This window comes from Conger conger, chromosome 17 (assembly GCF_963514075.1).
Source record: "Conger conger chromosome 17, fConCon1.1, whole genome shotgun sequence".
NCBI lineage: Eukaryota > Metazoa > Chordata > Actinopteri > Anguilliformes > Congridae > Conger > Conger conger.
In genome coordinates, this window is record NC_083776.1 from 36078172 (window position 1) to 36094864 (window position 16693).

The following is a 16693-nucleotide window of genomic DNA, read 5'->3' on the forward strand; positions in this document are numbered from 1 at the left end:
GTTGTGTGTTAGTGTGAGTCAGGCAGTCTTGGTCTGAGCTGGGTGCTAGTGTGAGTCAGGGCAGTCTTGGTCTGAGCTGTGTGTTAGTGTGAGTCAGGCAGTCTTGGTCTTGGCTGTGTGCTAGTGTGAGTCAGGGCAGTCTTGGTCTTGGTTGAGTGTTAGTGTGAGTCAGGCAGTCTTGGTCTGAGCTGGGTGCTAGTGTGAGTCAGGGCAGTCTTGGTCTGAGCTGAGTGTTAGTGTGAGTCAGGCAGTCTTGGTCTTGGCTGTGTGTTAGTGTGAGTCAGGGCAGTCTTGGTCTGAGCTGTGTGCTAGTGTGAATCAGGGCAGTCTTGGTCTTGGCTGTGTGCTAGTGTGAGTCAGGGCAGTCTTGGTCTGAGCTGTGTGCTAGTGTGAGTCAGGCAGTCTTGGTCTGAGCTGTGTGCTAGTGTGAGTCAGGCAGTCTTGGTCTTGGCTGTGTGCTAGTGTGAGTCAGGCAGTCTTGGCCTTGGCTGTGTGCTAGTGTGAGTCACGCAGTCTTGGCCTTGGCTGAGTGCTAGTGTGAGTCAGGCAGTCTTGGTCTGAGCTGTGTGCTAGTGTGAGTCAGGCAGTCTTGGTCTGGGCTGAGTGTTAGTGTGAGTCAGGCAGTTTTGGTCTTGGCTGTGTGTTAGTGTGAGTCAGGCAGTCTTGGTCTTGGCTGTGTGTTAGTGTGAGTCATGCAGTCTTGGTCTTGGCTGTGTGTTAGTGTGAGTCAGGCAGTCTTGGTCTTGGCTGAGTGTTAGTGTGAGTCAGGCAGCCTTTGCTTGTTCACACTGCACAGACATGAACAAGTCTTACCTTGGATTTTCTCTGGTCCAAACGAGAAGACAAACTCCACCTTCCCGTACTCTGGGAATCTTTCATCTGTTATGAGACAAGGACAATAACAAATGGAGAAAGATCCCACCAAAGTGACACCTGATGTGTCATATTTCAGGTTTTATAGCGAAGGAAGTAACACAATGACGACTCTTAGGGAAAGAGCCTCTATACACTCACTGAGTACTTTATTAGGAACACTTATTTATTCATGTGATTATCTAATCAGCCAATTGTGTGGCAACAGTGCAATGCATAAAATAATGCGGACACAGGTCAGGTGTTTCAGTTAATGTTAACGTCAACCATCAGAATGGAGAAAAGAAGTGATCTAAGTGACTTTGACTGTGGAATGATTGTTGGTGGCAGACAGGGTGGTTTGAGTATCTCAGAAACTGCCGATCTCTTGGGATTTTCACGCACATTAGTCTCTAGAGCTTGCAAAGAATGGTGCAAAAAAAGCAACCAAAAAAATCCAGTGAACAGCAGTTCTACAGACAGAAACGCCTTAATGAGAGACGTCAGAGGAGAAGAGCCAGACTGGTCAAAGCTGACAGGAAGGTGACAGTAACGCAAATAACCACACATTACAACAGTGGTATGCAGAAGAGCATCTCTGAACACACAATGCACCATAACTTTAAGTGGATAGGCTACAGCAGCAGAAGACCTAATAAGTCAAAAACATAAGTGTGATAAATACCTAATAAGTGTATATAGATAGTTGCAGTAGCTTCACAATTTACGGGCAAATTACTGCAACTGTGAGATATACACCGTATTTTTTAAATACATTGGTGTTGAATATTTTATAATGATATTTTTATGAGGTGTTCTCATTTACAGTGCACAGTTGTACCCAGCTATGTGTGCAGTTAGAGCAGTTGGGGAGCTGGTACATGCTGGTGAAGCGTGTGTCCTACCTTTGAAGGTCTCGTCGAGCTCGCTCTTGCCGAAGACGATGCCCAGGTCGTGCACAGCGCAGGTGTGGAACTGCACCCGGAATATCACATCGCGGGTGGGACTGCGGAAACGCTTGTGGTAACACTTCAGCTGCAGGGAAGAGGGGGGGCGGGTGCTTTGTCACTGAGGGGCATGTGGGTAATATTGTGGCAGAATTACACACTGTGCCTTTCAGCAGGGACATGTGACTGGAGTTGTTGGACTTAGTAGTCAGTAGCATGAAGCTGGGAGTCAGTCGTCACGCCTGACTCCCCAGGAAAGGGAGGGTGGGAAACCCGCTGTTCTCGGCCCTCGAGGACCATGAGTTGCTGACCCCTGGTCAAAGGTGTCCAGTTTGCTTTCCCATGATAATGAATCAACCTCCTGAACAATATGACTGACCAATGATATTTTTTTGATGAAAGATCAATCACAGTGCGTTAAACGAGTATGTTGATAATTTAATAAGGGGCGGCCTGTAGCGTAGTGGTTAAGGTAAATGACTGGGAAACACAAGGTTAGTGGTCGAATCCCAGTGTAGCCACAATAAGATCCGCACAGCCGTTGGGCCCTTGAGCAAGGCCCTTAACCCTGCATTGCTCCAGGGGAGGATTGTCTCCTGCTTAGTCTAATCAACTGTAGGTCGCTCTGGATAAGAGCGTCTGCCAAATGCCAATAATGTAATGTAATGTAATAATTTTGTTTATTGTGGTCATAATAAATACTAAATATAGCTATACATTTTAAATCGTTGTTGTTGTCGTCAGCAAAACTAGCCTTCTCATCAAGCCTTTCACCAACATCTCATAGACAACATATAAAAAGTGAGCATTGGACTGTGGGAGAACATGGAACTGACTGCATACACTGTCAGTCAACATACAGTTTAAAAGACAGGACCGCTGATTGACATGTTGACTAGCTTGGTTGATGTGACTGACATGGATGTATACCAGTACGTGATTTAGATTTTTTTATCACAACGGCTGAAAAAAGGCTATAAGCATGAATACTAATGTACATAGATGTTTTTAGTATTAAACAATAATATGCCATCAGGGGAAACATCACAGTCCTGGAGCGCCATCTTTAAATACAGGGCATTCGGCTGCATCACATATTGCCATCTATATTATAGTCTCTAGATAGGAGAAAATGCATTGGGTGAAATGTGTCTTTAAAGCAAATCTGAGGAGGAGAAGCGATGATGTAACTCAGTCGACGGCACGTCTGCGTTCGTATTTCGGATTCAAGCCAGTGAAGTGGCATAATTCACATTTTGTTCCCATTATTTTAAGAGCACGTAGTGTTACTGTGGACCTCATTCAAATGCACTGGACCTCCATACTCTCCAACAGCAAGACCACTATTCTTTCACTATTCTTTCCACAAACTGTCTGGTTCCTGTTAAGCACCAGTAAACGTCCGTCCATGAAACCCTTCCCCTGCTGCTTGTGTGTTCTGCACAGGGGTTCCATTCTTATTATTTGGGCCTTCTATTCACGGGAACCAAATCTTCTAGGACTAGGCCAGCAGCAGCCGAGGACGTTCACGTAGTTTGCCATGGCCTCGATGGCGGCAGACCCCTCCACTCCGCCATTTCCGTCTGAGCACAGTGCTCATATCCAGCCAGAACCAGGTCCTGACGAAGCCGCAGGCTGCTCCAGGCTGTCCTGGTATCTGCCTGTCTGGTCTCTGCCAGGCTAACTGTCGCTGCATTTTATCTTAATAGACAGCGGGAAAAAATTCCAAGGACGCAAACCTTAATTTTCTGGCCTGGAGGAACTATACTTAAGACATCTACTGGAGGGAAGATGGACGTAAAGGATATGCAGGTTTTTATATCCATGGAGACCAAAGCATAATAAACTATGTCTAACTGAGGAAGAGCGTAGAAAAGCTAACTTCCTGTGGTTGCGTATGGGCCGAATGTGAGAGGCACTCAGCTTAATTTATTTTATTTTGGCTTATTTATCTGTGCGTGTGCATTTATGCGTGTGTGCGTGTGTGTGTGTGTCCATGCATCTGTGTGTGCACATCTGTGTCTGCCTGCCTGCCTGTGCGTGTAACGCAATGGTTGTGGGGTCAATACCAAGAAACACACATTATATCTGTGAGCAAGCCAACTTAATCCCTACTGCTTAAATTAAATATCCAGCTGTATAATTAAGCAATATCACTGAAGAGTTCTGTTATTCAGTATATCAGTACGCCTTTGATTTGGTTGTATTTTATCACAGAAGACAGGGAAGTCCAGGGGTCAGAAAGTACAAACCCTGCCATGCGTGTCTTCCACCCCTGAAATCAGCCAACTGATTCCACTAATTAGTTCTACCCGCTAGCTGAAGAATTGGTGGCTGGAACAAAATACTAGGGAGTATGAAAAATAATCTCGGATTGCTTTTCACAAATCTAGCCACCTGACCGCTAGATAGCATCACTGTTCGTTGTTTTATGCACATTGCCATTGATTACAGAAGTGATGTTATATTGTATATCAGCGCTCATGGAATGTGTCTCAGCCAATCACAATGCAAGGTTGGAACTACTCACAGTTGTATAATTGGATTTTCTGTAACAAGAACGGCATCTGTGCAAGTTGCCCTGGACAAGCACTTTTGCTAAAATGCCTAATTTGCAAACGTCTCTGTCCTTTAGGGTGGAATAAAATGCAGAAATGCAGAACTCTTGGGCAGGTTGGCTTTGGTACAAAGCTTTTAGCCCGATCCATTATAGCTCTAACATTACCTAAATTAGTGCTGTGTTTTCTGCTACTATTCCCCACTGAATCACATTCAGAGCCAAAACTGAAAAGCCTCTGGGAGCACCAGCTTTTAGAGGCAAAGTCATGTGACCGCTGAGACTCGCATCTCTGCAAAATGAATGCCATGAAGGGAGGGGGGAAAGCAACACAGCGAAAGGCACAACACACTTGGAAAAGTTGGTCTTACACAAATAATCAGTCTACATATTTCCATCATATTGGTGAGCTTTATCAAGTGGTGTGAAGACTGTGCCCTCTTTATTAACAAAAGTAAGACTTAGGAGTTGGTTATTGTAAGTCACCATAATGACTGTCACTATTTTCAACCTGTTTTGATTAACGATAAGCCTGTTGAAGCAGTAAAGGAGTTTAAATACTTAGGAACCTTTTTTGATTGCACTTTAGGTTTTACAGCCAACACAGAATACATTTTTATGCGCTTGTATCTAATCAGGAAATTGGATTCTTACGATATAAGCAAGAACATTTTAGAGACTGTTCACAGAAGTCTTGTTGAAAGTGTTTTTGTTTTTAACATGTGTATGGTTTGGGCACCTGGGGGCTAAGAAGAAAAATAGACTGTCCAGAATTACAAACATGGCCAGTAAAATTATTGGGGAAGAGCAGAAACAATTGGGATGCATAGACAAGAGGAAGGTGAAACAAAAAGCCCTTTTTAAAGAATTTACAAAACTTCCCTTGGGGAGAAACTTATTAGAAGAATATGGATCAAAAGTCTTTCATACCAAATGCAATAACTTTGTTAAATTCGTAAACATCATTTACACCAGAACCATGTCTGTTATTTTTGTCTGTACTGCGCATGTTGTGCTATTTACTATTGTATGTATTGGGATTTGTTTATTTATTTATTATGATGTGTTTTAACCAACCTGTGAAGCCGAAGGCTAATTTCCACAATTGTGCACAATAAAGATAACAAGAAAAGGATCCACACCTACATTTTTCACAATTTACATTCCTCTTGATAGCAGGAAAACAAAGCCCTTACAAGACTGCCAAATAAAGAGCCAGTACTGTCTCCACACTGCAAAAATTGACTGTCTTATAACAAGCCATTTTAGTCTTTAAATAACTTAAGGGCAAGACTTACATTTTATTTTTATTTTTTTCTCTTAAGTAGAAAATATTGTTTTAGCTTGTTTTAAGTTGATTGACAAGTAAAAAATGTTCATCTTATATAGGAAAAGGAAAAAGAAATGACATTTTAAGTTTTAAGGTTGTTTTTTTGCAGTACATGGTCCTACCTTTAGTAGTACATGGTGCTACTATGTTCAATATTTTTGTGTGTGACACTATGTGGCCCAATCACTGCGTCTCTCTCACGACCCCCAGCACAACAGCTGTTATTTTAAAGTCGCCTCAATTTTAGAATAACTGACTAAATGTTCTAGTAACTTTGTTAGAAATATTTTGTAAATGCAGTATCATATGATTAAAACACTGTAATGCTGAAAATCGATTCCTTTGTTGGCATGGTCAGAAGCAGGACTGTTGGCCCCGGGTGTTGGTGCGTAGGGGCCCTTACCAGAATGTCTCCCTTCAGGAGCAGGCCAGGCTCGATGGTGATGCAGATGCTGGTTTGGCTGTCTCCCTGGACGTTGCTGTGGAGGTCAGACACACAGTCGACGTGTTACACGGTCACGTTACACGCTACACACTACACATCAGCGCGGCTCGAACCGTTCAGGCCCGTGTTAACATGTAGCGTTACGCGTCTGCTGCCTGGCCCCGAACCAGAGCAGGAATCTGTGATCATGCGCAGGCTGAGGTCTGAGATAGCATTAGTGTCTGTGCCTGTCTGCTAATGGGCACGAGTGATCAAAGCGCCCGCAGGCAGGGGCGGCCCCATGAGATAAAGAGGAGGTGGGGGAAACGCAGGCCGTGTTTATGCACTGTGTAATATCAGGGCTGATGGCCCGGAGCTGTCAGGGGCAGATACAGAGGACTGGGGCTAATAAAAGCGCCCCCAGTCCTGCAGAGTACACATACCCCTGCACATGGGGTAATCCACAGCTAATGGCTTTAGGGCAGATTTACGCACCAACCACTCTGCCCCTTCTCTCTCTGCAGGGTGTGTAAGGGGGCTTAACTGAAGGGGAGAACTGAACTTTGGGGATTGAAGAAAGAGAACAGTAAAAGTTCACACACGCCACAAAGCATACAGAATCCACACGCGTGAGTGTATATGAGTGTGTATGAGTGTGGCATTAATCAGGAGGAGGGGGTATGAGTGTGTGTGAGTGTGTGTGTGTATGAGTGTGTGTGAGTGTGTGTGTATGAGTGTGGCATTAAGTAGGGGGTGGCTTCCTGGTGGCTAATTACGATGGCTCATATGAAGGGCTGTTATTCGCCAGCCTGTAGCTCATAACAGCCCTTCTGGCAAATATTAAGTATTGCAGTCTGATGCGGCGAGTGTAAAAATGCACTGAGAATGTACAGAATACGCTGGTTTATGAGTGTCAGAGGACAAAGAGACTGGGTACAGAGAGGTGAGATAGGGAGGGAGCTGGAGCCTTGTGATTGGACGGCCATGTGGGGACACTCCCTCTGCCAGTGGCGTGTGAATGAAGGGGAAGGGGGGCGCAGTCAAAACAGAATAAAAACAGAGGCTGGCGCTTACTAGATCCCAGATGTGTAGACGGGCTGCATGGCCTGGTAGATCTTGAGGAAGGGGCGGCACCCTGGAACAAAGCGCTGGTGATTAAAGCTTGAGCAACAGGCTGGAGTTGCACAAAAGCACCGGCCGCTTCCAACACAAACACCCCCTGGCTGAAAAAACAGCTCAAGCTTGGTTTTTAAACCGCTGGTAGCTGGTTTACCAGTTCAGACCAGCTCCCAGCTCAACATAGTTTGACCAGCTCTAGCTATGTTTTTAAACAGCTGGTAGCTGTTCAGCTCAGACAAGCTACCAGCACTAGCTGGTTGACCAGCTCATACCCAGCTAGACCAGCTTATGACACTCAATTTTCCAGCTGGCATAGCTGGATTTACAGCAGGGCTGCCAGGAGTTGGGGTCGTCGGGAGGGGAGTCGGTCTCTGGGCAGAGTCATAAGGGTGGCAGAGAGCCAACTGAGCCTGTGGGGTGGCCTTCACAAACACAAAATGGCTGCCGTGTATCACCCAGGTGGTTAAGGTGAGCCCCAGTGGCTGCGAGCTGTTTCAGTGAACATCTCAAGGGCTGCACAGCAAAATCGTCAGTGAAAAATAATCTCGGATTGCTTTTCTGCCCTCTGCTGAACTGACAAAGAACATGGGCTGGTGTAAAATTGGGCTGGGCAGAAAGAACGATGGATTCAGCCAGCTCACCTCCTTTGGACTCAAAGTTGGGGATCCCATGCATGATGACGTGGTGCAGAAACAGGGGTTTGTTGTTAATCTTGATGTGTCCTGACAGCAGCCCACTGAAGTACTGCACATATCTGCACACAGACAGACAGACAGACAGAGACAGGCAGAGAGACAGACAGACAGACCGACAGACAGATACAGACAGACAGGCAGACAGAGAGAGGAAGGTTTTTATGTCATTCACCCAATTTAGCCAGCTAACACAAATGCCCATCCACCTAGTTAACAGGGCTACTGTTATGGTCTTATATACAAGCTGAGGGAATTGGCCGAGCGCTTGCAGGTTCTATTCCCAGGTGGCACTATCATTCTGACGGGGAGGACCATATTTCTACTGATTTGCTCTAGAGAGGATACCTACCTAATCTATAAAAAGAAAGAAAAATAATTCAGATTTCTTTCCCAAGCTTCACACTCAAGCCTTTCAACACCAGTGCAGTGGACTGCCCGCATGTCACAGACCTAAACTCTATTTCTTGACAGCCGTTTGCTGCGATCTGTAATTCCATATCATGGTTCGCTAAGACGAATGCGATGTTCCAACATTGACTCCGATCCAAGCCACGGTCTCGTTCGCAAGATCAGTCAGTCTGTGAATAACCCTTAAACGCATACATCCATGGCATATAAGCCATACATTACAGGATTATAAATGACCTGATTAATACACTGCTCTGTTTTAGTAAGGACTGTCAATTGTGTTTTTATGTGCAAGTATTAACTTTGTGCACTTTACATTTACTAAAATTAAAATTATGGTATAACATATACTTTTTATTATGTATTATGTTACCTTAAATAATTCTGAATGCACAATGATAAGGTGACAGTGAACACGTTTGCATCTGAATGTCTTCTGCAGACACATGTACTGTAAAGGCTGCTTGTTTTCTGAGAGTCCTGGTGAGCTCTGTTCTCTGAACAGATTGTTTATTATGTTAATGCAAGCTTTTTCAGCCTGGCCCCCTCCACTGACACGTTTAAAGAAAACAGATGGCAAATGGCGGATGCATCCACTTCCTTAATTAATGTACTATAGAAAGTGAAAACAAAAACTTCACTTCGAGCTCTAGGCCAGAAAACATTCAACATTTGTCCTTAACTCTGACTTGAAGCAACGTTTTTTTACTGTCTGTCACAAAAGCAACTTGGTGAGTTAATTTTCATGATCGATAAACTGGCCAAATGTGGTCTTCTAAAACAAATCATGCATTTAATCAAAGTTACCACATAACCTTTTTCTCTGTTCTCTTTATCCAAAGAACATGAAAGATCTCACCAAATTAAACCAACATCCAGTCATTCTTCTGAAACAACACATAACGGAACCATACAGTAACTGTCACGGGCCAGAACCAAGCACGACGTTAGCTAATCTCCTTTTATTTACGGAAAAGATTTTCAACACCTATTCGATCCTTGTGGAGCATTTAAGTACTATGGTCAAGTAGAAGCAGTCATGAAGACTGCATCGATGCCAGAAATGACTGACCTCACTGAAGAAATGGAATTCTGTCTCTTATTTTCCTCCTTCAGGAAGAGGGGCGTTTAGCCCTCGAACCCCGAGGCCACCGATAGCATGAATGACCGCTGTCCTGATGCACCTCTGGCGGCCGCCCCACGGGCTCGGCTTCCCAGAAAGCATTGGAGTGACTGATGGGCCGAGCTTGTCTCAAACGCCCTCCATGAAACCTCAAGCTCCGGGCCTTCTCCCTCAGCCTGGATCTCCGCTGAGAAGCTGCTTTTTTCACACAACAGGAGTCCATTACGGCTCTCCTCCTTCACACGGCGCCCCGCGGTACCCAAGAACCATTTTAGACGAAACGGCGAAGTGAGCCGCCTGCTCCTTTGTTAGGGAAAGGGTGTCGCCTATCGGGAAAGGTGTATTTGCAGGACTTGCTCTAATGTCGGCCATCTTGCGTGTGCTGAACACACTCTCACTCAGCGTAAGCAGAAGGGATGGATTTTCTCATTGATCTCTGAGGAGGGGAGAGCAGTAGCGACAGGCCTTTCGGTTTTTCTGGGTTTGTTTTTTTTTGTACAGGGCAGAGGGATTTCGAGAGCGGCCCATTTGATACCAGTTTGGCAGTGGCGACACTGAGCTCGCTGCAGGGTAATGTCACACATGCCTGCCTCCCATAATAACCGCAGTCTGCTGGGCACTGGCTTCGGGCTAATTATATCCCCAGCAGGAAATAGCAGCATAGAGGCCCTGGGCTGCCGATGGCCATCAAACCCTCATACACACAGGGGCTAGTGACTCTGCTCAAAATGGAGACTCCCTGCTAAAAGCTCTTTGAAGAACCTCCAGTGTGCTCCTCTGGACTGGTTACAGGCCATTTTTTTCCAAGCAATCACAATCGACACTGTTCTATCGGTTGTTATCAACGTACTCTGTGCTTGTTGAAGCTTTCAGAAGCAAGGTGACACCACTTTCAGAAGCAAGGTGGCATCACTTTCAGAAGCAAGGTGACATCACTTTCAGAAGCAAGGTGACATCACTTTCAAAAGCAAGGTGAAATCACAGCAGCCATCTTATGCCCATTTTATTATCAGTCTGGATTTCAACCTGAACCATTCCACTTTTTCATCCGAAGTCCCTTGCAGTCGATTGGACTAAACAGGGGGTAATCCCCCTAGAGCAATGGGGGTTAACAGCTGCACAGATCTTACTGTGGCTTCACTGGGGCTTGAACCATCAACCATCAACGGTCTCAGTCATGGACCTTAGCAACTAGGCTACATGCTGCCCTCTGAATCTTCTGAACTTTCTGAACCTTCAGATTGCCTGGACTGTCGGCACTGCCTTGCCTTTCTGTGCAAGGTTTTGTGGAGATGGCCCTGTTCAGATAACGGAGAGATTACGGTATTTGTGGTGGATAGTGGTGCTTATACAATAGCATGACCCTGTAAGTAGACTGTGATCTCTTGCGTTTGACTCTACCAGGGAAATTAGCGCTCCTTTGCAGACTGGGGACAGCAATGCATCATGGGTACTGTACAAGTGATGATGAGAGCCCTGACCCACATGCAGTCGCCATGGCAGCAGAGCCGAGGTCATGATCCCCTTTGTTGCCGACTCCAGGGTCAAAGTCATAACGCAGAGAAGAAGGTGGCAGGCAGACAGGAAGTGGTATGAAACTGACCTTCGCTGGGACGGCTGTCCCACAGGAAGTACTTTGTCTTCATAAAACCTCTTCATGGCAAATCTGTCCAAGGCCTGGTCAGCACTACACCAGAGAGAGAGAAAGAGAAGCAGCTCTTTAGTGCCACTCTCTCATCTTTCTATATTTAACTGCCTTTTCCTATTTTATAGTCATCACTGGCAGATTGACAGATACTGGGGATGAGTCATTATTATTGTCATAATTATCCCTGTAAAATCCTGCTGTGCCAGCTTGACCAGCTTGAACATTAGCTGGGTATGGGCTGGTCAACCAGCTAGTGCTGGTAGTTTATCTGACCTGGTCAAACCATGTCAAGTTGGGAGCTGGTCTGAACTGGTCAACCAGCTAAACCAATGTCGAGCTGGGAGCTGATAAACCAGCTACCAGCTGTTGTAAAATCTAGCTTGATGTTTTGGCGTCAGCAGAGATTATTATCATAAATGTAAAAAATCTGATGGAGAATAAATACAGAATATTCAGGCCAGCACACACTATCTGCAGAGGAGATGTTTAATAGCTGTTAGAAAATGCCAATTACAGCCACAACAGCTTGTGTATAGGTGACTAATTGCTTAATTAAGAGTTTAATGATGGAGATGTTTCATCTCTCCCTTACAGTTCAAACAGTGTTCTCATGGTCCTCCACAGGAGGTCTGGACTTAAAGATGTCTATCAATGCATCCTCATCAACAATACCGCAAACACGAGTGATCGTCCACCAAGGCTAGCAGGGCTCAAACAGTCAAAACAAGCCAAGATCTCTTACCTGGCCGATATGTTGCTGTAATGCATGTATGCCGCAACAACCACCCCGGTTCGCCCACGGTTCCCCTGAAGAGAGAGAGAGAGAGATTCTGAGTAACCACAAACGTTCATGTTCTTGGCCTAAACTATGGCTCGTAGCTTTTCCGGAACACAGGAACTTTTACCAGATTACCAGACGTCAGGAACTTTTTAGTTTTTCTCCTCCGGGACCTGGGACTGATTTTGGTTCCTGGGGCATGGTGCCTATCCCTCCCAGGTCATATTTTTGGGTAGTACTTTCCGGTCCACAAACTACTGGGGTGGAGCTTGCAGTGCTGAACATGGCTGATTGGTGCTTGCTACAATGACTCCTGCGTTCCATCCATTTCATGTGAAACTAGTTTGATTTTATTCATGACCATGTTATTCTCACTGTTGTGAAAGACTTTGCTGCATGGGAATTTGTGTAAGGATATACAGAACAAATTGTGTCCCATGTTGATGCAATAAGGAATGCAATATTTTATTCTTTCAAGGGTACAACAGGTTTGTTCTGTATCCAGCTGGTTCAGTGGACAATACACTCAGTGAGCAGTTTATTAGGTAGACCGGTACACCAGCTTGTTAATGCAAATATTTAATCAGCCAATCATGTGACAGCAACTAAATGAATAAAAGCATACAGACGTGGTCAAGAGGTTCAGCTGTTTTTCAGACCAAATGACAGATTGGAGAATAAATGTGATCTAAGTGACTTTGACCGTGAAATCATTATTGGTGCCAGACAGGGTGGTTTGACTATCTCAGAAACTGCTGATCTCCTGGGATATTCACACACTCTCTAGAGTGAGAATAGTGCAAAAAATAAAAAGCATCCAGTGAGCCGCAGTTCTGTGGGCAAAAACCTGTTGTTAATGAGAGAGGTCAGAGGAGAACGGCCAGACTGGTCAAAGCTGACAGGAAGGTGACAGTAATGCGAATAACTACACATTTCAACGGTGGTATACAGAAGAGCATCTCTGAACACACGTGTCCAAACCTCTCAGTGGATAGGCTACAGCAGTAGAAGTCTAAGTCTAATAAATACCTCACTGAGCTCACTGAGTATATGTTTAAAAAGGGTGCTGAAAGGTAATAAAAATGTATATACTTATATTTTGGGTGAACTATCACTTCTACAGCGTAAATTGCCTACAATTGTCTGTGTGAAAACAAAGAGGTTGAGGAATTCAGAAATGAGGTTTTTAGGTTTTTATTCAGATTCCGTCACCTCTGGAAAACGTGAACACATGGAAAACTCACCAGGGGACAGTACTGTATGGGACGTCCCGTAGGAGGACACACACTTCAAACAGTGTGTGGAGTGCGAGCAGCGCAGATTACATAAATCTCATTTCATGAGAACTCCCTCTGCAACAAGGGCTCAGACTAACCAAGGGGGGGAAGAAAACATCACAAAAACAATTCCGGTCACCGTGGCAACATGTTTGCTGGTTCCCTCTGAGCAAAATTAACAGGCTTTTATTTATCTTGTGTTAAATAAGTAAACTGGAGAAATATCAAGTTGGATTTCCTACAGGAAAGCTGCCGTGGCTCAGTGGCTCAGTGTCCAGGGAGCGGTGGTTGGATTACAAAGGAAACCACGCTCCATTAGGTTATCCGCTTAAGATGGCGGCCTGCGGTTACACTGATTAGCGTGCGCTGGGGTCAGGCCCTGCCTGTTGACATTTTACACAGTGTTGGGAAAGTCTGAGCTGTGGTTGCGTTAGTTAGCCCACGCGCTCCGTCAGCTGCTGTTATTGTTACTGTTGTGTCTGCCCCACTGGAATTCCGGTTACCATTGACAACACGGCTAAAAGTCAGGAGTTTATCCCAGACATACAGAGGAGTGCCTTTTCCTGCCAGGTCTGCTTGTCCATGGAGCTCTTAATCTGACAAACTACCTCATCAGGAACGGGGGAAAACATAAACACCGGAGGAAGGTAGAGAAGCCTCCTAACCCGCACGCAGGTCACAACACACATTTAAAGTATGCTGCCCTGCCCATTTAAATACACTCAGAGGCAATGCACGCATTCTGCAGGGAAAGAGATATCGCACCTTCCTGAGCTATGCAATCATCGGTGTTTGGCTACTGCTGAGAACGCAAGCTGGCTCTGTCTCTCTCCGGAAATACAGTGCAACGATCATACCCAGGGATTGGCAAGCTCTATTGATAAGATGATGGCTTGAGAGCGCCATCTACTGCCTAGGAGCATATCACAGCTAGGCACACAACAGCAGACTTGAGAAAACAGAGTTGCTCAATACTATGTGTTTCACACAGTGGATAGGTGTCCAGGGCATAGTTTATAAATGAGCAAATACAATAATATGTCTTAGAAGAGATCCCTAGACTCTAGAGAGAGCCACGTGAACTACAAACTGGCTTTTGTACTTCATTAGCCACTGCTGCGCTGGTTCCAAAGTCCTACGAGATGCAGAAGCCTGGAGAGCCGGTCTTAGACTGATACAAAGGTGCATTGTGGGAGGAGGCCTCGCTCACCTTGTTGTGCAGCACCACCACGTTGCGTGAGTCCGTGCTCAGCCAGGTGTCCATGGCCTTGCAGATGCTGCAGATCTTATCCAGTGCCGGGGCGTGGTGGTCCGGCCAGCCAAAGTCCAGCACCTGAGGGAGGGGGATGGATTGGTGGGGAGGGTCAGGGGTCAGGGGTCAGGGAGACTGCAGAGAGCCAAGCGGTCGCAGGGCATGGTGCTTACCCTGGGGTTGAGCTTGGTTATGTCGTATCTCTTCTCACTCAGGTTGAAAAGCTGAAAGCAGGACATGGATATATCCTTAGGACATAACGGGCCTTTATAAAACACTGAAACACTGTTATACACCATTATCATTTCAGCGCTGTAAATAAAAGCTATATTTTTGAGGAAAAAACTGACACAAGCATTTCGTGAACTTGCAGGCTTTTCACTAATGAGTGGATTCATTTGCAAGCAGACCAACTCACATGCATTTAATTATCTAGAGCAGGGGTGGGCAAGGAGGGCCATATCTGTTTCTGGTTTTCATGCCAACTGCTGGCTTTAATTACTTAATTAGCCCTGACATTATGCCACCTCAATTTTTTGCTACATTTCATGAGAAGCGCATGAATGACAGCCAAAAATTGTTCTTGTGTCCCTAAATTAAAATGTTGTACTCTGATCTAATCAAACAGTGTTGGTGTGTACACCAATTATAGCTAATTTAGCCAGGGTAATTGGTGGAAACAAAAACCTGCAGACACACCGGCCCTCCAGGACTGGAATTGCCCACCTCTGATCTAGAGCCTACTTAGTATTACATACATGGAAAATAATATACAAGGACACATTCAAAGTCACATTTAGTTTTTTATCAGACCAGTCTCTATGCTATGTATTGGGATGCCAAATGAATTGTTAATGTAACATAAAAAACATAATTTCAAACAGCAGCATCCCTCTCACCAGGTAGTGGTCTCCATGTTTGGACCTCAGCATGCTGGCCACCTCCTTGAGGTTGGGGCTGTAGCTCTCCTCCTCCACGCTGCTGGGGAAGGACACGGAGATGATCCTCTCTGTGATGTAGACCAGGTCCACGTCATAGTTCTCCTCCATGGCCTGAATCAGGCTCAGGCTCCTGCCAGACAAACACAGCATTATCCCACAGCTCAGCCAGTCAAACACAACATCATCCCACAGCTCAGCCAATCAAACACAACATCATCCCACAGCTCAGCCAGTCAAACACAACACCATCCCACAGCTCAGCCAATCAAACACAACATCATCCCACAGCTCAGCCAGTCAAACACAACATCATCCCACAGCTCAGCCAGTCAAACACAAGATTGTCCCACAGCTCAGCCAATCAAACACAACATCATCCCACAGCTCAGCCAGTCAAACACAACATCATCCCACAGCTCAGCCAGTCAAACACAACACCATCCCACAGCTCAGCCAGTCAAACACAACATCATCCCACAGCTCAGCCAGTCAAACACAACACCATCCCACAGCTCAGCCAGTCAAACACAACATCATCCCACAGCTCAGCCAGTCAAACACAACACCATCCCACAGCTCAGCCAGTCAAACACAACATCATCCCACAGCTCAGCCAGTCAAACACAACATCATCCCACAGCTCAGCCAGTCAAACACAACACCATCCCACAGCTCAGCCAGTCAAACACAACACCATCCCACAGCTCAGCCAGTCAAACACAACATCATCCCACAGCTCAGCCAGTCAAACACAACACCATCCCACAGCTCAGCCAGTCAAACACAACACCATCCCACAGCTCAGCCAGTCAAACACAACACCATCCCACAGGGAAAGAAGCAGAAGAGAGGAAGGCACTCCAGAGATAATGGCTTAGACACATCCTGTGATGATCCTTTCATCATCCTTTTTTTTTTATCACAAACGATGTTGGCGATAACGTGTTTAAGCTAATTTACCCTGCCAGCGCAAGCTAGGTTTTGAAACAGCTAGTAGCCGGTCATTCCAAGATTGTGTTAGCTAGATTTTACAGCAGGGCAGCTCCCTTTCTTCCGTGCCTCGCTGCTCTTTCGCAGAAGCCCTACAGCTGGGGTTGTATGTCTCACAGACTGCATTCGGCCTGCTGACAATGGGCCTCTGAGCAGCACACAGCAGCCCAGCAGGGTCTCAGGACCCACCAGCTCCCCACTCATCCGCCATCTCACACGCACCTGCAACATGTTTCTCCAGCTCTGTTGGGCAGACAACTCCAGAAATAGCAAGGGCTGTGTCAGGTCCCACCTTAAAAAAAACCTAAATCTTTCAAAAGATGCATCTAAGGACACCAGGAATACAATTTAA

General features: G+C 45.6%; 1 protein-coding gene across 9 annotated transcripts in view; it reads right to left on the reverse strand.

Annotated features, from left to right (window-relative positions):
* tns1b (tensin 1b) overlaps positions 1-16693 on the reverse strand; it is a 254989-nt gene that overhangs the window by 54479 nt on the left and 183817 nt on the right. For all 9 annotated transcript variants that reach the window (XM_061226942.1, XM_061226946.1, XM_061226944.1 and 6 more), the window contains 10 exons: positions 15310-15481; positions 14584-14634; positions 14369-14491; positions 11846-11910; positions 11059-11142; positions 7871-7983; positions 7185-7245; positions 6090-6165; positions 1758-1887; positions 814-879 (listed from right to left, as the gene is read on the reverse strand). In XM_061226942.1, the coding sequence (XP_061082926.1) occupies positions 814-879; positions 1758-1887; positions 6090-6165; positions 7185-7245; positions 7871-7983; positions 11059-11142; positions 11846-11910; positions 14369-14491; positions 14584-14634; positions 15310-15481 (941 nt within the window). The remainder of the gene's footprint in view (positions 1-813; positions 880-1757; positions 1888-6089; positions 6166-7184; positions 7246-7870; positions 7984-11058; positions 11143-11845; positions 11911-14368; positions 14492-14583; positions 14635-15309; positions 15482-16693) is intronic.